We start from the raw sequence: 24,532 nt of genomic DNA on the forward strand, positions 1-24,532 counted from the left end.
TTTAATGATTTAAACAAACAATTCAATCATCAACTGTCACATTACATAGTTTACAAAATATAATTTACATAGATAGTTTCTCTAACATCACCAATAAATCAATCCAAGTATAATCATTTGCCAATAAAATAGGAAAATTGTCCAAATAATTCTTAAGAAAGCGGAATCATACTGCGTTGTCACGCTCTGTAGACCCAATTCCATTTTTTTCGTTTCTTGGGCTCTGCTGGTCCAAGGCACAGTTAACTTTAATAGCAGAACCCCAAACAAGCACATTGCTAATCTGCTACAGTGACAGCACAGTGACGATGGTGAAGGGGGAATCGTCACAGTCGGAGCCGATTCCGCTGCGAACAATGAGGCCAGGGGAAGAAGGAGAAGAACCCAGAAGCAGTGGCAGCAAAAGGCAATTGCAATTGGTCACCACCTCCCGGTCCTTCAGACTCCCCGATGGTTGGTTGGTTGAGGAAAAGCCCCGTCCCCCTAGCTCTACCAACCCGCGCCAAACCCATAGTGACAAGGTTCGATCTTTCTTTCTCTCTCTGTAGAATTGTTCAAATTGGAAATGCACGTACAATGTATATCCTTTGCATGCATGGATCATGGATGGATGTATGCATGTATGGATTGTTGTGGTTTTTTATAATTTGGGGTTTTTCCAGGGTTTTGACTGGTGCTAAAATCCATATGCTTTCCAGCATTTTAGAGGTTCTGGGATGTTTATAATTATGGGTTTGTGGGCAAATTTCATTGCAGAGTGAATAACACCGATAACTTGTTAGGAATCAAACTTTGAAATCAGAAACTCCAATCATCGTGTTCTTCTAAAGTGACCGTAAATTTCATCCAGAAAGCATAATGCTTGAGCAACAGGAGTAGTTTATGCTACACATCCCACATTGCCCACATTGGGTTTTTAGGCCACGCAGAACAACAGCGTGGTAGCCGTTTGCACTACTATGCAAATGGATTTTATGAGTTTTTTGGAAATGAAACTTTATGTCATCTGCAGTTAGAGTCCTTTTACCATACGGTAATGTATATAGTATACGATGCCTTTTATGATTTAAGTGGATCACATCTACCAGTTAAATTCAGCAATGTATGTCATACATTGGTGTACTTTTAGCTGCACTTGTAATGATAATCAATAATATCCGTGCAAATCTTCTCCTACCACACCTACTTAACGTTGCTATGTCTAATGTTTCTTTTTTGAAAATTCACCAGAAAGATTATTATGTTCTCAAGTTCTATTAGATCTTATGCAGCCAGGTCTCAGACTTTTTATTTTGTTTTGCAGTATTACTATGAGCCTGGCACTGGACTGAAGTTTCGTTCGCTGGCAGCTGTTCAGAGATACCTAACAGAAGGGCAAATCGAACAACGTACCATAAGATCAAAACCAGGCAATGAGTGTAATGTGAGTTCCAGGATTTACAGTTAATATTTAAAATTTCTCTTCCCACTCTAAGTGTTAGAGTGGGAAGAGAAATTTAGAAACAGAGGAAACATAAGTTATGCTTAGTTCATCACCCACTTGTATCCTCTGCACTGAATATACAAAATCTCTACACCTTTGGATTCACTCGCATGGTTTACTACCACTAGATTGAGGTACCATAACTGTCAAAGTGATTTTTTTTTTCTTTTCTTTTTTTTATGTTCTCCTTGTTTCATTACCATACACTTCAATATGATTCCCGAACTAATTCATTTGTTCTTATATATTTGAAGATGTAATAAAATTACAATCTAGTGGAACTGTTTGAAAAAGATAACCATGATGAAGGAGTTAAAACAAATGGATGTTACAAGTATCTCTGGTCACCGTTACAGCAGTCCGAATTGAGGAAGAAAATATTGCGATGCCTAAAATATTAGGGAAAAATCCTTATTGACAGTGTCAATGCAGATGCTGATGACACCACGCACCAGGAGGGCCACTTCATCCTTTGTACTACCTGATGGTTGGGAAGTTGAGGAGAAGCCACGAAGCAATATCAATTATTCTGGTCACACAGACAGGGTATTTGTTCTTTTTCATTATAGTTTTGGTGGGTTTTCTCTTCTATGTTGTAGAAAGGGTATATCTAGCTGTACATGCTTAAAATACTTGGTGAAATTGCAAGGATGTGCGTTTCTGGGTCCTCTGTGCATAACTGCATATATACATGTACATCTTATGTATACTATTCTAAAGCTGATTGCTCTTTTGGGTCACTGACTTCACTGAAACATATGTATTCTGCAATATAGTTACTTACGTTAACTATGCAAAATGGTTGTTATCATATATTATTGGAAAATGTAAAAGGCACATTGACATGTGGGAAGGTAAAACACTTGGCGACACATGTTAGGTTTGGGACACCGCCAATTTGGCGTGCCCATTTCATGCAAGTCTCTATAACGGATATGCTGTTTTCTCTGTTGAGTTGGAATAACAATTGGCATTTGATAAACTTCTCTTGGCGGACATTTTATATGCTCAGATATGGCTCTCTTTTTATGATCCATTTGTTCTGAAAGAAAACATTGTGATGTTGGTTCTTGTACACTGCACTCCAGAAACGTAATGCTTTTTTCGGGTGTTGCAGTATTATATTGAGCCAGGGACTGGAAAGCGGTTCCGTTCTTTATTATCTGTTGAGAGATACCTAACAGAAGCGAATGAAGACTTTCCCCTCAAGGCATTGATGCCTGCCAACAAGTCTGGTGTAAGTTCTTTTCCAATTCCTGATCAAACAAAAGCTTATTTTCTCCTCCATTACGCTTGACCTTGTCGAGTTTCACTTGTGTTTCAGCTTTCGCCTGGCTCTGGCGTTCAAAAGATGAACAATTTGGGCGAGATCCTGTCCCAGAAAGTTATTTCTAGTTCTGTGAAGAGAAATATTTCGGGCGAATATGATAGACCCTCCAAGCCCATCCCACCGGCAAAGGTTAATTGGGTCCTCGGCGGTCCTGGGGGTAATATGTGGAACGCCTTCATGGACGACTCTAAGGTCCTGGATTCTGTAAAGCAAAAGTGGTCCGAGATTTTTGTATCATCCGTCTCTGGTGCAAGCGTTAGTGTACCAAGGTTTTAAGTTATGATTGTTCATCCAAACTCATGTAACATAATGTTTTCCCAGATCCTAACTTTTTAGAGATCTGTAGATGTATGATAGAGAGATGTGTTGTTGTAGGATAAAGGAGCAGTTTGCACATCATTCAACTGAGAAATACAACATCGAAACGACAATGCCTAAACGATAACACAATTTGGATCATATCCTCAGAAAACTTATGTTTATTCCAATACAATATCACTGTCAGGGGCTCACCTGCTAAATAAACAGCCTACAAGTCAGAAACTAAAACTCGGGAAAACCCGACTTCAGCTCTATAATTTTTGGTATGAAATATGTCGTGAAAACAACTTTAAAACTGAAGACTACAACTGTCTTTGGTACCTAAAACTCTCATAAGAAAACGGAAAAGAAACAAAATCAAGGTGGCATTGGCATCCTTCTTCCAGACAGGTAGAGAGACAGCTTTTCTCTTAGATGAACGCCGTTTATGTCAATAGTTCCACAAATCTGTTGGCGGTATTCTGAGTCATGTTTGTGAGACTGAGGCATCTCGTCTTGAACCCCGCCTTCCATATCTATAACAATGTTGTGAAGCAAGCAGCAAACGAGAATGATCCTTGGCAATCTATGTTTGTCAGGTCTCCACATCACTCCCTGAATGATCCTCCACCTATCCTTCAACCTTGCCAATGCTCTCTGCGCTACCTTCTGCGTAGCATAATGCCACTTATTGAACTGAGCTTTCGGCTCTGGGAGTTCTTTCCCTTCATAGGGGATCACGAGATAGGGCAATAAAGAAAACCCCAAGTCCCCAAGTATGTATTCCCGGACATCCAATCCTGTGGAGAGCTCTAACCTTTTCCCATTCAATCTCTCACCTCTAGCACAGAGTTGATAAAAATTCGAACTCTGAAACACCGACCAGTCCTTCATTTTTCCTGGCCATCCGGTAACTATGTCCCGAAACCTCATGTCAGGGTCCACAATGGCTTGCAAGACCATGCTGTGATTCTTCTCTTGATCGAGCCATGCGTTACTTGTGGGGTCTGAAGCAGGCAAACACATCATGACGTGAGTGGTATCCACAACTCCGCAACAATTGGGAAAGCCTCGTATTTTCTGAAATTTGGATTTAACTTCTGTCATTTCTGCTTCAGTGGAAGGCCATTGCAGGTGGTGAAGTCCTCTTTCTTCCATGGCTTCAACAAATCGCCAGGTCACTTGGGACACAGTTGAGTGGTTCACCCCAAACGAATCGCCAATTGTCACTAGTGACTCACCCGAGCTCAATCTTCTTAAGGCTACAGCGACTTGATCGTGCAAAGACAAGGGCTTACCGTTTGTAAACACAAAATGTGCCGACTTTGCCATCATATCTTCACTCACAAGTGAACAGATGTAGTCGAAGGTTTTCCTGGATAGCTTAAAAACAGATTCAAACTTGTCTAAAACCTTTGATGGAGACTGCACACCTGCAAACAGGATGGGAAAGAAAAGAGGAATATTATTATCCCCAAACGTGAAGTACTTAGAGGTGACTTTGAATGCTTTATGGGAGTGTTTTACGACATTAGAAGTAACAGTAATCTCAAATATGAAGATCAAATTATTCAAGCATAAACTTTGATCATTCCTTTATGGAACCAAGTGCAAAACTGAATGGAAATAGCGGAGCCAGCATAATCAGGATATACTTTTTTCAAATCCCTCATCCAAGCGTTAGGTAAGTGTCACAGATGTATAATTAACGCATCAAATCCCTCATCCTAACTGATATGTCAGTTATATCAAAACATGAAACTGATTTGTTTGCATTTCTCTGTAACAATCTCGATAATTTATGACAGCAATCTGGTTGATAATCTGCACAGAAGAAGACTCACTCGTAAATTCGATCACTACTTGAGGAACCAAAAATCATGGTGAAAATGGTAAAGTCAATGCGGTTACAACCTAACCTCTAACTACAAGAAGGGAATTTACGAAATACATACACACTTCCGATATTGCTCATAGGTTTATGGATGGTACAGTTTATGATCTTTGAGACTTACCAACCCATGAAGTACAATACTTGTACAAATGATGAATAAAATGTTTATTTCTGTCTGCGTTAACTCTAACTGGTATAAAACAAATTACTCTAGTTATAAACTTGGTCTCTTTCCCTACACGTGTGACTATGTTCATCCATATTAATATAGTTTTCACGCTTATCTGACTCAGATACCCTTGTGTCTGTTGAACTTGACATATAGACTGCACATTTCAAGGTCTTCAAATATTATTCTTACCAAGAAGAAGCACTTTGTCTCCTCCTTTCTTTTTTATTTTTAATGGGGCCGGGCATATGCCTTATGTTCGATCACAAACTTGACATAGGCAACTACAGTTACATATATATTGGCTAACTCAAATCATATCAAGGGTAGTTGTATGCACAATCAATCTACAGTGCCCTCCAAATTAATCAACAGCTTCTGAGACAATTTCAGAAGGAACACAGAAATGGTTTGTAATATACAAAAATTAACAAAAAAAACCTTCAAATTACTCCATGATTAAGTATTCTTTTGTGAATTTCACTCCAGCCCCAGAACTGCATATCAAATCAAATTAGACCTAAAAGTATTATGTTTCTTTTAAGTTCCTTGTACCACTAGGGATATACCTTCTGAATAATGGAGAAACTTTTAAACAGTTTGTACCTAAGTCTCTTTACAACCAGCTCAACACTTTATCAATTCCCACATCGTGTAACGCTCAAACTAATGATTATCGGCATTTCCAAACTTAAAAAGATAACTGAACTTTTAGTCTAAACTTTTACAGTGTCAGTATCAAGTAAGATGATCATTTCTATGTGGACAGTAGACAGCCATCTTTAATAGCTAGTAGCATACTGTCATTACCTCAAGATTTCGGATTAAATGGGTGTTCTTCGAGCAGTGTTATTGTTCAGTCGTTAAGTATGTTGATCAGTAATGAAAACAAAAATAGAAAGACAGCTAGAATTCACACAAGCAAACTTCTTCACAAAATTGAAATGTTATATTACGAGTTAAATACCTTTGAGTTCCTGATTGCATAAATATGATAACAATGAACCGTCCTGTTAATTATAAAATGCATAAATGCTGCAGGCATTGTAGAAGGACCTATTTGAGTTAGACAGAACATAATTAATATAATTAATCTTATCTTATCCTAAACTTAGTATAATTAATCTTATCTTTTCTAATATTCAAGAAGGCAATGAAGCCAGATTGTTAGGTCAAATTCAGATTAGGGATCCTTCTTCATCGTGCATAAACGCATTCGCAATATATCGACACAGAAGTAGAATGCGGAAGAAAACATAAACCAATTTGAATTAGACAGAATCAATTTATCAGAAGTCCATTAAACATTAAAAGCACAAACACAATCAACATAATATAACTGTTGAAAAAAGCTGAAAATAAAGCAGCATATCATAAAGCAAAAATAGACAAACAAAGCAAAAACAAATTAGAGTAAAAAAGCAATCAAAATATCAAAGGAAACAATACCATTAACTCTCCTGGAGAATTCATCCCACCAATCCACAGGACCTTCCTTCTCTGATGACCCAGAACCAGAAGCATTCTCCTCACCCTTCTTCTCAGCCTTCTTTCTCTTCCTAATCCCTCTCACAGGACCCATCAGCGCACAGCCCACAACAACTAAATCGAATCAAAACCCAGAAACCCTCCAGCTCCAAACAACAGGAAGAACACAAACCCTGATACAATTCATAAAAATATCAAAAACCCATCTGCCATGATACAATATACGTGCTGAACAACAAGCAGAGAGATCAGCAGAGAATGAGCAAAAGCAGCAACATGCAAAAGTGCTTTTGAACAGCTGTTGCTACTCGCAGTGTGTGTTTTCAACGGATGTTCTGAAACGTACAGGAAAAATAGAGAAAAATAGAGAGCCTTGATGAAATAAATAGACGAAACTACAAGTGAGAAAAATCCAAACTTTGACATGTGGGTTTGTGTTTGTTTAGGACAATGTGGCAACACGAGTGAGAGACATGGGCATTGCTGCTTTTGCTACAGATTATATATCGATATATCTATATATATGTATAGCCACACTATAAATATAAATACACAGAATTCAGAGAGAGAAAGAGAGAGAGAGGGGGTGAATTTTACAGAGGGTTTTAGTGCTTAAATTGGTTGGACACTGCCTTCAAATTTCGAGAAACGATGGGGAAACCAGAAAGCAAATTTTCCCATGGGTTTCGATTTGTGTCGGATGAACAAATTGAGGGTCAAGTTAATATGTGGAATGACCAATATGCCATGAACTCCTAGTCGTGGCCAAATTCCTAGATTTGGTAAAAGGAGTGTAAATTCTGTTATACACTACATGGCATCGTGGAAAAGTGGATATTTTGCCTTCTACCACGAGAATTTTTCAACACGACGGAACACGATCTGATACAGTAAATGTAATATTATAATTGATTGGACACAATCTGATACAGTAAAAGTGATATGACATGTGGTGTTCTGAGCCGTGTTCTCAGAACATTAAAAAATGAATAATGCTAAAGAGACTAAATTTGAAGACAAAGTTTTGAAAACTAAAGGACATGGAAGTTGATAATTAATTGATTACTTAAATGTTGATAAACGTGTTTATTCCTATTGGTGACACATCATTTAGTTTACAAATTTAGTCTTCCTAACATTACTCTTAAAAAAATTTCTCTTTACCACAACTATTTTTTTCCTTGTTTCTCCCTTTTTTCTTTTTCTATAAGAAAGGAAACGTATAAAACTACATGAATATATCATTTAATGTGTATTCTAAATTCTCGATCTTTTAATGTAAATATATGGTTGTATTAAAATATATTTATGAAACAAAATTATTTTCATGAAAATATATTTCCGTATATGAAATAGTAGGAAACTTGTTTAGGTTAATAAATAATTTTATAAGCCAATGAAAACAATTTCCTCTTGAACTAAAACTTCTAAAAACAATTTTCCTCTACAACTAATGTCGATATCGCTTACCAGAATTTTCCTTGATTAATTTCTTCTTAAAACCACAAAGTATTGATTGACCCAATCCTAATATTTGTAAATATCTTGTAACTTAAAACAAAAATTGCCCCATGAAGTGAAGAATATCTACTTAATTTGGCCCGCCACAAGCACTATGGTCTAGTCGACTCCCATAACGATAAGTTTTACACAAATCTTTTTTATCATTTTTTGGTAAGTAAACATGTTGAGCATACAATTCTTCATCATCTGGTAATCGTGGGGCGCCTGCTATGGGGCTTATATCAAATGGATACTTCTGACCAAAAAAAAAATATTATCGAAGGGATACAACATTGAACGAACATTGATTTATTTAAGGAAAACAACGTGTATGACACGGGTACATCGTCATGGTAGTATCTAATGCCAATGATATAAGGACATAGAGTGACACTAACACATATTTTATATAATTAGCAGGAGACGCCACCGTAACGATTTATCCTAACCATACAAGTATTCTCCTACTCTAGGACTTACAAAGAACAGACGACAACATCTATCTTCATTAATGTACATGTTTTCTTTCATTTGTCACTAGTGTAATTCTTAGTCATTTTCTTACACTTATCATATCGACCATAAACCTTTTCGTCGACGAGCTTCAAGTGCACATGGACTCAGATGCTGTTCAATCGTGTACTGATTTTTACGTCGTTTTCTGAAAATGACAATAGGATGTAGCAAGTTATGAACATCGTGGCGAGACATGAACGTTTTTTTTTAGAGAGATTCTTAGCTATTTTCGATTTTATGTAATGTCAGAAATAAGAAACAATGGGATATACAACCGAATACATAGCATATTATTTCGCGTGTTTGATCAGAACGTTTCTTAGTGCTTACATTGTGCTTGTATTGGATAGTGAGTGTCGTTTTGCTCCAGCAGATGAAGCCTCCGCATCAGTACAACATGAAGTGCTTATCTACTAGCCTTTGTGGAGCAGTTCAGCTTATCAAGAAAGTAGATGATGCCAATATTTTCTTTTCTTTGTACCGAATTATACTTAATAATTTAGGAGCTGTTTGATCATAATTTCATTTTTTGTTTTTTGTTTTTTTTAATTGAAAACATAATCTTGTTTGGTAACTGTTTTCTGTTTTCAAAAAAATTATAACTGAAAACTACTTTCTTGAGTTTTCCAAAATTTGGCCTCGAATATCCACTTTTTGGCTTTCAATTTCATTTTTTTGAAAACTGAAAACTAAAAATAGTTACCAAATAAGATTTTAGTTTTCAATTTCACTAAAAACAAAAAACTGAAGACGAAATAATTATCAAACGCCCCCTTAACATTTATGTTCATATTTACACAATTAGAGAAACCAGAGTTCAATAACCATTCAAGTTAATATATCGATATGGAGCCACAACCAATGTTCGGCTAAGCCAGATTCTCAAACAGCAAGAAAGAGTGCATAATGATTATTTTGGATTGCTGGGTATAGCTTTCTAGAGTACAAGTCTAAAACACGGATAAAAATTTTAAACAAACGATGTCAGAGGAGGGAAGAATCAAACTTAAGACCTTGGGTTCAGGAATTAGTGCTCCTGTCCCTTGGCCTACAAACGCCCTCTGTGATAAGGATGATAGTTGGTGTTTCCTCTTATATCAAATATCTAAGCTTATGTTTTTACCAAAAAAGAAATATCTAAACTTGTGTAAGGTTTTATGGACCAACTAGCTAGCTCTTAGCCTAGTTACAAGAGCCTGAAATCCCTTGTTGATCGAATGTGAAAAAAGAATATGAAAGATTTTAGTGAAGTTGGCTACGGAAGTATATGCATGCAAGCTCGGATCTCCTTTTCCGATAATTTAGATAAATTAATGTAATTATTCTATCGTTCATGAAAAAAAATGGTATTTGAATTAGACTGGAAGCCAGAAAAATAATAGCTTTGATTTTGGTGATAAAGCCCAGAAAGTGCATATGGACTGATGATTTACTTTAAACTTGGGCAAGGTAGAAATAAAACAGCCCAAACCATTAATGGGAGAAGTAGAGCAAGAGAAAGAGAGAGGAGTGGGCTAATATTCTGTATTGATACATATATTGAATAAACAATATTAGTTACACCAAGGGAAAGAAGATAGGCTTAGTCTCACGATAGGATAACAATAATGTGGTTCAAAATCGCTTTTGGTGAAAATCAAACCTAAGACTTTTCATTTACAAGCGAAGATGAATACCACCAAACTGTAGTATTAAACAACAATCTCAACAATAATTAAAATATTGACATTCATGAAGAATATTTTAAAATGGCAATAATAATTTTTAAGAAAAGACCGAATATTAAGTAAAAATGTTGGCCATATATTTCATGTGAGCGACTAAGTAGATATATCCTTTTTGTTTGTGGAGAAAAGTTCTCCGAGCAAACTACCAATAAATGTATGGTCACTCGTATTTAAATTTGATATTAAGGATTGAAACTAAAACATTAAGAACGCATCTATCTATTCCTCATCCTTGATGTCAAATCAAAAGCCAATGCCAATAAACATTGGTCACCGACCAAGTAACCAAGAGAACAAGACTCTTTTTCATACTATATTAACGTCATTACAAAATGTAGAGGATCACAATTATTATGTCTTTTCAAAGTAAGAGATAGTCATATCATTCGTTGAACGCAATCATAAAACATTTTCTGCACTGAAGAAAAAAGGGAAAAAAGAAAAGAAAAGAGGTACATTCTTGATGAACACAAGCATGGACAATTGGAAATTGTGATGTCATATCTCTAATGCCATATATAGAAGCACCTCTACTTTTCTACATCATTCCACACTCAAAACCCTCAATTGCCTCCTACATAAAGAACCACAAGCGAATTCCCCATGTCTTTCTTTCTTGGAGGAGGAAACATTAACCAATTACCTCTCCAATCTCAAAAACATGGCTCACGTGGGTGGTCGAAAACGATGCGCTTTGGATGCCTAGGACATTATTCTTTCCATTACCCATGTCCTAAGGTCAAAAGCTCAAAACAAAGGCACAGACTTTAGCAAATATTCACATAAATCAAGGAACAAACTTCGGTCCCCCATAGAAACCAAGACGCAACTTCAACTCTTCTAGCTTTCGTAAGATTCCCACGCCCCATGCTTTGTTTCCCCGTCGAAGCTTGCGCTCATTGTGCCGTGAAATGCAATGTGCTGCCTAAAACGCTGCCGCCGCCGCGTATTTTGCCTATGCTTCTCGTTATCATTCATTCCGCTATTTTTCCAAATTTAGGGTCTCAATGTCCACCACCCCCGCGGCGCCACACCCCCCCCCCCCCAAAAAAAAACATATACATTACTTCTGGTTGTGTTAAGCTAAAAAGATGTGTGCATGACATGTATAGAAGACTGGCCGTAACACAGCTCCGCAACTTATTGATGAACCTCGAGTCGTTTGCTCCCTCCTACATGACTACTAGTACAACTACCATCACTACTAGAGGCGATGTGGTTGATCTCTCTCTTGGTGGGTATTCCTTTGGGTTTCCTGGGAATGCACTTTGCTCGTACTCCACCTTTCTCTGTTTCCTCCAATTGCAGCTGCGCACTCCTGCAATTCCATGCATATTTTAAATCAATTAATCAAAATTACTACATAAAAATTTTGACTAATCAATAAAATTAAACAAAAACTAATTTGACTCTCTAGTTGGTATGAAAGAGATGTTCACGTGACGATTTCACGGATTTGAATTCCATTTCTGTCTGCACTGAATATTTATAGAATTAAATCCTAAAACTGCAACTGTAATCTGCTAAGATCACAACTGCAGGGGCCCACATTTTGAAGATAACAAGCTTAATTAAGGTCACAAAAATCCTATGATGCTCCAGTATATGACGTACCCCAGTAGAGAATTAGCGTTAAAAAGTTATACTGTACATTATCCTTGATCCATACCAAAGAGTACAAATCTTCTTTTTCCAAAAACAAAGCCCATGAATCAAATGTTTCGGACTTTAGCGGTCTAAATCATTTGATTTGTATGCTCCGTTTTTTTAGATCCGGAGAGTATCTATACTCCATGCTAAAAACTAGAAATGGCGTTCAATAGGAAAGGCAGAGCCAGCTGGCGACGTCTCAATTAACCGTACGAATATCCATTCAAAACCGAAAGCAGACCAAACGGACCAAACGCGCTATCAGAGAATCAAAATCTTTCGAACTCGAATCTCGGGAAAGCCAGGGACAGAAACCTTTATTATGCAATAAACTTGCCTAAAGAGGATAAGCATTTTCAAGGTGAAACTTCAAATCAGCTTTTTACCTACCTTACCCATCACCTACCACTGCAGATGCTTCTAAGTTAAAAACTTAAAATGTGTGCCTACGTTTACCAAAATATTCATAAAACTATAAAAAATAAAAAAAAATAAAAAACACGTTGAAATTCTACTGTAAAATTAATAGATTTGCTGAAAGAGTATAATCATTTTCAAGATGAAACTTCAAATCAACTTTTTACTACATTAACTTAAAAGGTAGGCCTTGTCCAAATGATGGTACAAGATAAAATCGTAGGCCCCGTTCAACCTTTAACCTACCACTGCAGATGCTTCTAAGCTAGTGTGTGCCTGCTTTAACCAACAACCTTCATAAAAACTAAAAATTCACTGCAAATAATTCTAAGTTACAAAGTTATAAAGTCAACGATGAAATGAAAGTTTAGACCCGATTTATAGCAACATTTTTAAGTTTATAATAATTACAAACAAAAATTGATATAAATGCACTGATATGTCCTTAAAAGTACTAACACACCAAGTCGTCATCTGCAATTATTAGCTATGCTTGTAATAAGAAAAAATTCTGAGTTCAAAGTTGATCGATGACTAAGGATAGATTGAAGGTTAGATGTGAGGATGATAATTGCAAACGGAGACTTGCTATTGACTTTCTACCTATCCACTTTGAACTCATAATATCAAAGTACATTAGTACTTTTATATCAACTTTTTGTTATAAAAACATATAACTATAATTCTATTTAAGGCCCAAATTTAAATTATTTTTTTAAGTTTTGCAAATTAAAAAATATCTATTTTAGAATGTTAATAACAATTTCGCTTCGATAAACAGTATTAGAAGAAAGCAACTAAGCACACAAAATTAAATGCATAAGCAAACTTACCTATCTGCATTGTAAGAAGAAGACCTCTTTAAAGACGGAACCGCCTCTTTCTTGGTCTCAATTAAGCTCCCGCTAAAATACTCCTTATCTTCCAATTTTACCCCCGCTAAATTCGAAATTACGCTCTCCGTCCCGACCTGATTTCCGGTCACGCCACGTGGCAGCCTAGGCTTGTAATGCCCAATCAGCGAGAACCCCTGCTCCCTCACCGCCGTGGATCCGCAGTCCCTGAACGAGATCGAGCCGCACGATAACAATTGCATCAGGACTGTTGACGCCTTCATCTTCCCAGTTGGACAGATCTCAGCCGTCTGGTTCACTGCCTCCTCCTCGTTCGCCCCGTTCGTGCAGAGCACCAGCCGCCCATCCGCCTTCATCAGCGACTCGAGCGTTTCGGGGCTCGAATCAGACGGCGGAGGCGAAATCTCGCCCCTGCTCAGCTCCGTACTCTGACTCTGAATCCGAATCACCTCGCGCTGACTTTGACCTTGACCTTTTTCCTCGTGCTCGTCTCGAACAACACGACGCCGGTGCCGTTTTTCGTCGGTCTGAGTCGACGCGTCGGCGGCCGCTTTCCTGGCGGACTCGCCGACTGACTCGGTCTTGTACACCTTGTACTCGTTCAAATCGATCGAACTCCACGACTGGTTTCGCCGGCGTGAAATCACCGGAGATTCGAAATCTTCAGCGGACTTCAGCGCCTCTGGCGGCGGTCTCAGAGACCTCGACGACGCCGCCTCGAGAGCCAGATGGTTCAGCGGCGGGTCAAGAAGCTCCGACCCCTTGAGCACGTACTCGTGGCCGTGCGACGGGTGTATCAAGTCGTCCTCCGTCAAATCGTGCCACACGAAGCCGGTTTTGTAGCTCCTGAAATTTCAATTCCAAAGAAGTCAAGCAATCAGACCGTTGAAAAAAAATTACGTATTAGATCAGACGGTATCTGAGAAAGCTCGCTCTTACCGTTTGGAAGACCAGGAGTACATCAAAGCCATGCCCTTGCCACGTAGCAAGTTCAACCGGTTAATAACATCTGAGGAGCGAAACGTACATATTAAGTTTCTGTGATTTGGGCCTGTTTGGTTGCCAAGAAAGTGGAGAGAAAATAAAATCTTACCTTTGAGAAAGAGGCCACGGGGAGAAGAGAGAGGGACTTCCATGAAGTGAGGGTGCTCGAGCTGGCCGTTCCTGGAGAGGTAGTAAACGACAGGGACTTTTTGGGGAGTGATGGGGAGACTGGGACCGGTCTGGGCCGGACTAATCCGGTCCGGACTGGTTTCCGAGTCGCGCCATTTGCTGGGGATTTGGAGGTGGGAGGGCCGGCCTCTGGAAGTGACAGCCATGGCTGATGGCTCTGTAGAAACAAAGAGTTTGGAGTCAGAGAAAAGAGCTGTTTGGTTACCGAGAAAATTGTGTGGGGGTGGGGGGAGAAAAAGTGCGGGAAAATGACTGGTGGGAGAGAATTTAGGAGAGGAATGTAATGGGAGGGGAGAATATATATGGAGGGGAATTAGGGGATGTGTGAATCGGAAATTGAAGATTTTGGAGGGTACATATTTATTCAAAATGGGGATGCGGCAGACAAACGCTACCAAACAAATGAGGGCCGTTTCAGATTTCAGAACCTTGGCAACACCTGCACTCTATCACTGTAAATTATTATTTTTTAAATTCTTCACAAAATAAAATTTTTACTTTTTTAATTCTTAGATCCAAAGAGCAATAAAAAATCTACCAGTTTATAGACTTGTCTGGAAGGTGCATGAAACATACGAAATTCTTTTTCGAGAAAATATTTTTGAAATTAATTTTTAGTAAAAATGTAATTTGTTTTAAAATATAGTTATTTTTATACTAAGAAGAAGGAAATATTCGAATTTGTCATTCACGAAATTTAAACTTAAGGCATCTCACTTTCAAGTGAAGAAAAATACCTCTAGATCTTAATACTGAGTGGCAGTAAAAATGCAACTTAATTCTAAATCAACTGTGTATTTTAAAAAAATGTTAACGACTTGCTCACTTTGCATTGTTGAAAGTGTGTATGCTTTGTTTGAGGTGCTCCTAGTTTTAATTAATATTCTTGATTTTTTATTAATATTCACGATTTTTATCGTATTGTTGAAGTTTTATGAGAAAATATTAGTACCTCATATCACTTTACATTGCAGACTTTTTCATCCATTTACGGCTCGTTTACGTAATCGTAATCAAAATACTAGGAATTGGATTGAAGACGAATTGGATTGAGAAATAGTTGAAATAAGGAAGGGTCAAAATTCGATTCCTGTTAAAGCTGTTTAGTTAAATATTCTGGAATTGGAGTATGAATGAAATTGAGTTCATATAAGTTGTTTACTAGTTCACCTAAATCGAAATTGTTGGTAACCCTAGGTTGAACTCTCACACTAGAACACGTAGCCAAAGCTTGCTTGAACACTCAAAGACTTGGGAGAACAATCTTGTTATTCAATCATGTAAACACGGCTCTTAAGTAGCCTTACAAAGATAACTGAAAGCAGGAAAAATGCAGCCCACGTTACAACCCTACAACGTGGTATAAGACTAGTTCAAAACAAAATAACTTATCCCTACAAACTAGGGTTTATTATCAACAACTGAAACAAACTCCTAATAACCTGGAACTAAGAAGACCTAACCCTAACGGCTAGGAACCATGATAACGTTCAACAGAAATAGCAATCAATATAATTACTAAAATGCCCTTTAGTTCTTTATTTTTATTTTTATTTCATCTATATTTATTTTAATCACATTTTCATTAGTTATTTTAAAATGTCCTCATCCACCTCCTCAGTACCGACATGGCAGTTCTTGCTTTTAACTTCAATCCTCCAACACCACTCTCCTGGATCATCTTCCAGTTCCCACCCTGCAGAAGAAAATACTATTTTAAGAATCTAGCCAAATTCATCTTCCCAGTTCCCACCCTGCAAAAAAAATTAACATTTTAAGAACCTAGCCTATGCATCTTCCCAGTTCCCACCTTGCATAAAATATTTCGGAAAAAAATTGGAGCCAAGGACCAGACGAGCGTCAACATCGCCAATGACACAAGCAATTTGGCCCCAAACTTCGAGGTCCTGATTGTCAAACCAACGTCATACGAGGATGAGCCGACTATGTTGGCGGTGTTGAGGCATCTGCCGAAGCATATGTGAAGACTCTTGATAAGAGGGCATAATAGGAAAGAAGAAATGCATCCCCGATTCCTTCACCATCTCAGAATCCAAATACCACATCCATGGAGGGAGTCAAATTCCATTTTTCGTGTGAATCCCACACACTATTGATTTATCTAAATCGTAGTAAACACAAAAATTATCCGTAATCGGAATATGTGTAAACATGCCCTTAATGTATCATCAAATCAACATATAATTGACAAATCCTAACTTTAAAAAATCTCAATCAATCCTAATAATTTCAAATAAGAATGATGAACCAACTTTACGCAGTTCATGCAATTCCCCAAGAATTTTTTCTTGAATAAAAGGAATAATACTAGGCTTTTTAAAGGATAAGTTGATTTTTTACTCAAAACTTTTTGTTGTTGTTTTATAGAATTTTGTATTTATGATCAAAATCTTTTATAGATTGACTAAACGATATTAGTTTTGATTCATTTTTTTGTATAATGAAGTTTTTACAGAGTCGTTCATAATTTAAAAAATTTCGATAATAAACTCAAAATTTTATAATTCAAATACAAAAAATCTTTAAGTAGTCAAATATTGTTGAATTAAAAATCTATTGCAATTAGATACTTTCTAAATAAAAAAGCTCTCTCACAAAATTCAAACCCACTAGATGGGTTGACCAATATGTCCCTTCTTTGTTTAATTGTTGTTTACTGCTTTGGTCTTGACTCTTGGGCCACCTAACTTTGACTAGAAACCTTAATTACTTTTCAACATCCTTTCCGCAATTTTGAAAAGTATGTAGAAACCAAGTGGACCCAAAGCTGACGTGGCCTCACCTCCTTAACCCAATTAGTTTACTAATATTCCAATTTTCAAAAAATTTATTTATTTATTAATTTCCCATCACATCACATAGAATGCGATCCATACCCATGAATCATAGTGCTGAGAGAGATTGGACAGCTCTGATTTGAGTTTTTCAGAACACGTGGACGGACCAGATCAAATGAGGCTGTATCAGAAAACGTACAGACGATCTGGGAGCGGATCTGCAGTGAAGTCTTTAGGTGTGCTGTCTTGCAGTTATTGTCATCCTCCTTCCCCTGATCTTCTCAGGTACTTAGACGTCGTCGTTTCTGGTGTACGTTTGAGAGTAGGGAAGTCATGTGGGCCCCAGCTTCCCTGCAAGCCAAATTAATCTTGGGGCCCGTTTTACTTTGTGGGTCAAAAACGTGGGTTTGGATTGCGAATTAAACCGGGTCGTTAAAGTCCAAGATATCGGCGAAACAGTCCAGGGTTCAGACCACATATTTTCCACAGGGTTTGACGACTGTTCGCACGTGCGGATGCACATGCTCTCACGCTTCACATTGCGTTCACAGCGGAATGTGAACTTCGTTGTCTTGTCTCCACCGACACGAACACACTTCCATAGATGAATATAAATAAATAGAAGGAATTAGATGTTGCATAGAGCTCTTTCATCAATTACAAAATTAGATGAAGTATCTTTCTGAGTTTTTCGATCTCTGAAGAATGTATTGTCGTGTAAAAATCATCAGTTAATTTTGTTTTTTTTTTCTTTTAAAGAATTAGTTAAGTTCACTACAATTACGTATTTCTTCTGCTTTTCAAGTTTGAATTTTATTTTTCGTAATTTATATGAATTTTAATGTAGAACGTCGCTTAAATCAAAAAACAAAATTGAATTTTAGATGTTGAAATCTTGAAACATGCGTGGCAACGCTAGCTAACGTATACGCTCCTCCTTGTGCGTTTGAGGTGGAATCATTCTTTTCGCTGCTAGGCTTTTCTTTTCCAATTAGGAGAACTTGCATATCGTTGTGGCTTTCAGGAATGGACGTTCTCTTCTTGCCGCATGTAAAGAAATTAATAGGTGTCCTGTACGACAACGATGATGGGAACAATTGGGGACCTAACTAGGTGCACAACCATTTGACTCGTGTGGTATCATGTACAGTACGAGTAACGAGTTCAATCCATCGGGCAACACTCTTGTCCATGGTGGTGTACAAAATGGGCACAAGTGCCTTGACATTGTAGCGATAATATCTATTGTTGAGCACTTGGCCAACTCATACTCATTGTTTGCTTAACGTTCATCTTTATCTTTTTTGCCATTTTAATTGTATCTATAGGGTCAATTAAGCAGGGGTGAGGCATTTTGTCGAGCACTTGACCAATCCATACCTATTATATGCTTAGCGTAATGCAAATATTTATGCAGTCGCTTTGGAAAATTTTAGTTAACCAGTGTCATTTGGATGGGAAGAAAACTGCAGGAGTTCCGACTGTGATTCTTAAAATCCCTTATTACACAACCACGAGAAGATTTTACCCTTTCAAGCTCTTTCTGTAACTAATGTTTAACAAATCCTGAACATTAGGCCATCTCAGACGTGTTGACATCGACGACAATGAATGAATCATTTCTTCGGAGACTACGCAGGACAGGCTATACGGTCGCTCAAGTTCCCTGCAAATCTTTCTTAAAAGATCATTTGGAATCTCTGTCACCAGTTGATTACTTTACGACCAAGAAACAAACACTTACATAGATAATAAACCAGAAAAAGAAAGAAGAAGATTTCTAACAAAATCCCGCTTCCATTTTGTTAACGGCAATAGACCTGTTCGAGATCAGTATACTGCAGTATATTTGCTGCTATAATCGATTTTCCATTGCGATGCTTCAAATGGGGAGTAGAGAGAATTTTCCATTTTCTGGACAAAAAGAGAAGGAAAATATCCAATGAGGCATCGAGTAGCAGCACAAGGGACACAAGTGACTGGTCTCCAACCACTGAACAATGCAATCTCTGTGATAACAAAGTATGGCAAGTGAATGACTTCAACACCAGCAAGTGAATGACTTCAACACCAGGCTCAAACAGCTTCGAACAAATAACACACTCTCCCGAAGCTTCCGATCTATCAAGTCTTACTCTCTCCAAACCATCAATGGATGATTTAGTTGCAGGACTAGGCTTGACCTCATATATTTTCATGGATTCTCTCGTAACCCTTTCAATCACATCAATCGGATTGCCAATATTTCAATCACATCAGTCGGATTGCCAGTATTTCTGCGGATTCGCAAGTAACCTCCTCTATTTCGACAACAACAGGCAGCATGGATAGGGTTGATTCAACGTACTTTTCCAACAATGACTGGCTGCTCATCTACTGGGACATGCATTCCAGAAAGAATTTAGTGATTACCAAAGTACCACTTTCGGATAATAGCATTTTGTAGAGCGTAAAAATTGACTGGAAGTGCGTCAATTAAAGGCTGAGACTGCCGGGTGATCTTGGGTTTGCTTATCTTCCACACATCGGTTTTCTGCTGCACATCGCTACGATAATGTAGGTGACTTATCATGCCTGAAAAAAAATTGGAAGTTGCAGAGAAGCCAAACACTGCTCATCAATGGGGGATGCTAATTGAGAATCTGAAGTATTCAACAATTTGTGAATATCTGCAGGGTTCATTAGGTGTTTGCGTGCATATACATAATACTAATATATAACCCTAATTTCCACTAAACCAAGTTGGACTAAAGTTTTCTAGACATATTCAGCAATCATAAGATGCTTAGTCACGCATACAAATATTCCTAAATTCGTATCACTCATCAATCGTGACATGCTCGATTGAATGACTGCAACTATAACTATGATTACTGATACAGAAACCTGTCGATTCAAACTTAATTGAATGCTAAATAAAACCCTAAACTAACACCTTAACTTATAACAATTTAAAGAAAATTCGACGATATAAATGAGTTTATTAATAAACAAAAATAATACACTTAGTCTCAATGTCTCTATTGGATAGATAATACTTAGGCCCAATCCTTCATGATTGGAATTCTTGGTTCCAATATTCGTGTCATGGTAGTATGAGAATTTGGTTGGGACTACTTATGAAATTGTTCAAATTGTTTTCTGACAACTGAAGATACTTCTGAGTACATGTAAAAAGAAAACTTAAGTGTTTCCAAGCTATAGAAATGCTTTCTAAAAAAGCACATTGTCTCAGAAGCACTTAAAACTTTATATATGTTTCTAATTAAACCACTATTAAAATTTTGAATTAAGTACCTAAAATACCCCCACCTTTTATTGTCATTCCAAATTAGTCTCAATCTTTTCAAACATTCCAAACAAGTATCTAACCTATTAAAAATGTCACATCTATTACGCCTCAATCATATTTATGTTAAATTAACTAGGCTCACTTTGTCTCTAACATCAACAAAAGGTCATGGAAGCAGCCCTCCACCAAATGACGGTTATCACAGCCCCCTTTCGGCCATCACCTCCAAATACAGCGCACAACCACAAACTCCACTCTACAATTAAAGCCGTCAACATTGAGAAGAAGTTCATGGTGGTTGCTGACATGGTATGAACTATCATGATGCTGCCACCACCATCTTCACCACCTACAAAGAAGAATTGGAAGCTTTACTAGCCAAAAATTGTCTAATAAGGAAATCACATGAGCAGAAACAAGCTCATTGAAATCATATCTGAATTCTTAACCTCATTTCTTAGGAGATTTTTTTTATCTTCGTTTTTGTTTTTTATTTTACTTGTGAGTTTGTTTACTTTATTTATTTATTTATTTTATATCTTCATGTCTTTTTTGAAGTTATTATTATTATTATTGTAGTGTCTGAGTAAGCAAATAAGTTGGACATTGTTGCCACATGTACATTTTACAAAAAAATTAACTAGGATTTAACAAGTATGATATTTTTAATAAGTTTGGTACTTATTTTGAATGTTTAAAAAGGTTGAGACTAATTTAAAATGACGCTAAAAGGTTGAGGAGTTTCAGATATTTAATCCTAAATTTTTTTTTTTTTCAAATACTTGCAAGCCGAGTAGAAATGCTTCTTATAAAAGAGCCTCCTAGGGCCCTAACTAAAGAAAGGAGAAAATAACTGTTTGGGCCATACAAAGCTTTCCATTTTTATTCTCAATTAAAGGCTGAGGTCGAATAAAGTATGTTGGACTGAAGCCCAACTCGAAATATGTTGGGTCGAACTCGAAGTCCAATCCATCTAAAATATCATTTTCCCCAGGATCAAGGGTTTGGAGAAACTCTCTCAACTGTCACATCAGCCACACACCAACTTTGAGAAGTGTATGCAAGGGGTGGGTTCGATTTCAATCGATTCGGTTTTTTTTTGTCAAAAATGCAAACCAGATTGAAATTATTGTTTGATTCGATTTGTCTTTTTTTTTTTTTCGTTTTATTTCGGTTCGGATTGACTTTGATTCAACTTGTTTTGGTTCGGTTTGACTTTGATTTAATTTGTTTCGATTCGGTTTGTGTTTGATTCGATTTATTTATTTTATTTTTTTATAAAAGCTGAAAATTATTTCTGAAAAAGAAAATTTTAATTGGGGGTTGTTGGATTTGGAGAATTGAGTTCTCGTACCTATGTTTGGATGAGAGAAGTAAATCTGGAATTTTGGACAAAGACAAAATTTTTAAATTGATATGCATAAAATTCTTTGCTTAGATTCATAAATATAGAAATTTATAATTTTTGCATGGAAAAAAAAAAAACCTTGAAATTTGTGACTTCTAATTCCTAAGTTTAAATTTATGCAAATAAACATCTAAATTTTTATAAGCGAGAGTTAATTAAAAAAACACAAAAAAAACTTAACCATGTGTGGCCACACCTACGACCTACCACCACCATCTCGGCTGTTGCAACCACTACATACAATTGTGGTCCCCGCCACCACCCACCGCCATCACTGACACCACCAATACTAGAACATTTTCTAACTATTATCTCTTATTTATATATTAATGACTTTGTACACATTAAATTCTGTATGCAAATTTCATTAGTCATGTTAACCAAATATGAAAATTCATAAATTCTAAAACATAAAACTTCATTATTTCTATTTCCATCATTTTGAAATTTCTTAGTAATCTTAAATTTTTTCATCCAAAACACAGTACCATGCTGGACTCTTTTCTATGTTGTATCGAAGATTAAAATTAAATATAAAGACAAAATTCTAATGCAGGATGGGGCTTCACTGGTCCAAGCAACGGTATCCGAGAAGTCAAAGGTCTTCCACCAGCAGTTTTGCACGGTCATTGCAGATGTTCTATATCAATAGATGTATGCAAGCGAGTCGAATCCAGAGGGAGAGCCAGGCGAGTAGAAGAGACAGAGAGAGAGAGTGTGTATTCATATTCTCGTGGAAACAGCTCTGTTATTTTGTAACAACCTAATGCCGGTGACGCCAGATTCATCTAAAACTAAAAGATGCTTTACCTTCTAAAATTTTAAATTCTAATCGTAGAAAAAATGGAAAGAGACCAATCATTTAGCTGCCGCACGCGAGTCCTCCATAGTGTCTGGAGATTTGGCACCCATGTAATGTTAACTGCAGTGCTTCATGAGGTATGGTAGGTGCTAAGAATACATGATCTAAAATATTTACTAAATTAATCACAGGCACGTGTACCTATCAAAAATAGAGAAGTAAAGAATCATATAACTTATAGGGCAGGAATAAGTGGCGGAGTTGGCATGAGATCATTGCTTGCTTTTGATCCCAACAACTTCAAAAATTCCATGTATATTTGTTGTATATTGTATTGATCCTCTAAATAGCAAAGACAAATGAAATTACAACCTCCTTCTTCTATTTTCTTCTATAATATGTGTCTCTCTTCTCTTTTTTTTCTTGTGTGTGACTCTATTGTACGCACCATGTGTTCGATAAAATACCTTACTTGACAAGCCTTGGCAGTCTTCAACAATACTCCACAATATCCTACATCTACTCTCGACAAGTCTTTACAAATAATAGTAGCTATGAACATATGTTGACATAAGCATTTGGCATATGTTGCAAGAATTGGCAGGTGCTTACTAAGTACTCAACGAAATGGCATAATGCGAAACCTTTTTTTTGTTGATATAACAAGCCCATTATTTAAAAATCATGACTCCGCCATTGGAAAGAATGATAAATAGATCAACTACTTATTTTAGTACTAATTCCGGTTTCTGATTTTGATGGTATTCGATTACAAACTATAAAAACTGGATAGTTATCTGTTTTGTATTCCTTGTGTTAGTAAATATGGGAACTCAGAAATTTGAATATTTCATTGGATAGTTATCCGTTTTGTATTGCTTGTGTTAGTAAATATGGGAACTCATAAATTTGAATATTTCATTGGATAGTTATCCGTTTTGTATTCCTTGTGCTAGTAAATACTAGCATATGGGCACACACAAAATGTGTGAGAAAATTTTTTATTTTTGTTTTTGAAATAGAAGGAGAGGGGAAAAGAGTGATAGAGAATGTGGGAGTGGGAAGTTTTATTTAATTTTTAATTTTTTAATAATTAATTAATTAATTTTTATTTATTTTTATTTTTAAATTAGAGATGTGTTAGGATTACATGTAGGTGAGGCTTTGAAAAAAAAAAGGCAAAATTTGGTTGTGTGAAATTACATTTCTACCTATATTTATTATTCATGTTCTGTTTTAATTAGAGAGTTAAGCTGGTAAATTTATAGGGTTTTGGTTGACAATGAATGTTTTATTAATTAGTAGATATGGGCACACACAAAAGTATGTGAGAAAATTTTTTATTTTTGTTTTTGAAATAGAAGGAGAGAGGAAAAGAGTGATCATAGAGAATGTGAGAGTGGGAAGTTTTATTTATTTATTTAATTTAATTTAATTTAATTTTTAAATTAGAGATATGTTAGGATTACATGTCAGTGAGGTTTTGAAAAAAAAAAAGTAAAATTTGGTTGTGTGAAATTACATTTCTACCCCATATTTCTTATTCATGTTCTGTTTTAATTAGAGAGTTAAACAATTAAATTCATAGGATTTTGGTTGACAATGAGTTTTGTTAATTAGTAGAGATGGGAACTCAGAAATTTGAATATTTCCTTTTCCTCTCATATTCAGTTAATGTTGAGAGAAGTTAAGAATTGAAATAATTCTCTTTCCTCTCATATCATATCC

General features: G+C 36.6%; 2 protein-coding genes and 1 pseudogene across 2 annotated transcripts; 1 reads left to right on the plus strand and 2 right to left on the minus strand.

Moving 5' to 3' along the window:
• The first annotated feature begins 171 nt into the window (after nucleotides 1-171).
• Nucleotides 172-3,272, plus strand: LOC137742524 (methyl-CpG-binding domain-containing protein 7). The gene is made up of 5 exons (XM_068482414.2): nucleotides 172-521; nucleotides 1,304-1,423; nucleotides 1,916-2,029; nucleotides 2,601-2,720; nucleotides 2,808-3,272. Exons 1-5 carry the CDS (start codon nucleotides 309-311, stop codon nucleotides 3,087-3,089), a joined length of 849 nt encoding a protein of 282 aa, XP_068338515.1. The 5' UTR covers nucleotides 172-308; the 3' UTR covers nucleotides 3,090-3,272.
• Nucleotides 3,273-10,893: 7,621 nt separating this feature from the next.
• LOC137743484 (protein SOSEKI 5) lies at nucleotides 10,894-14,785 on the minus strand. The gene is made up of 4 exons (XM_068483383.2): nucleotides 14,425-14,785; nucleotides 14,271-14,340; nucleotides 13,311-14,177; nucleotides 10,894-11,728 (listed from the first exon to the last, which is right to left on the minus strand). Exons 1-4 carry the CDS (start codon nucleotides 14,648-14,650, stop codon nucleotides 11,551-11,553), a joined length of 1,341 nt encoding a protein of 446 aa, XP_068339484.1. The 5' UTR covers nucleotides 14,651-14,785; the 3' UTR covers nucleotides 10,894-11,550.
• Nucleotides 14,786-19,184: 4,399 nt separating this feature from the next.
• On the minus strand, nucleotides 19,185-19,874 carry LOC148692831 (uncharacterized; annotated as a pseudogene).
• Nucleotides 19,875-24,532: the final 4,658 nt, after the last annotated feature.

The sequence above is a fragment of the Pyrus communis genome, chromosome 11 (genome assembly GCF_041283825.1).
Source record: "Pyrus communis isolate YQ-2024b chromosome 11, ASM4128382v1, whole genome shotgun sequence".
In the NCBI taxonomy this organism is placed as follows: domain Eukaryota; kingdom Viridiplantae; phylum Streptophyta; class Magnoliopsida; order Rosales; family Rosaceae; genus Pyrus; species Pyrus communis.

What these genes read in the sequence shown, in the direction of transcription:
- LOC137742524 (XM_068482414.2), top strand. Translation starts at nt 309, where the DNA reads ATGGTGAAGGGGGAATCGTCACAGTCGGAGCCGATTCCGCTGCGAACA. An exon ending in AACCAGGCAATGAGTGTAAT is followed by an intron (nt 1,424 to 1,915) that starts GTGAGTTCCAGG and finishes GTGTCAATGCAG; the next exon opens with ATGCTGATGACACCACGCAC. An exon ending in ATTCTGGTCACACAGACAGG is followed by an intron (nt 2,030 to 2,600) that starts GTATTTGTTCTT and finishes CGGGTGTTGCAG; the next exon opens with TATTATATTGAGCCAGGGAC.
- LOC137743484 (XM_068483383.2), bottom strand. Translation starts at nt 14,650, where the DNA reads ATGGCTGTCACTTCCAGAGGCCGGCCCTCCCACCTCCAAATCCCCAGC. An exon ending in TACTCCTGGTCTTCCAAACG is followed by an intron (nt 14,178 to 14,270) that starts GTAAGAGCGAGC and finishes TTGAAATTTCAG; the next exon opens with GAGCTACAAAACCGGCTTCG. An exon ending in TCTTCTTACAATGCAGATAG is followed by an intron (nt 11,729 to 13,310) that starts GTAAGTTTGCTT and finishes ATGGAATTGCAG; the next exon opens with GAGTGCGCAGCTGCAATTGG.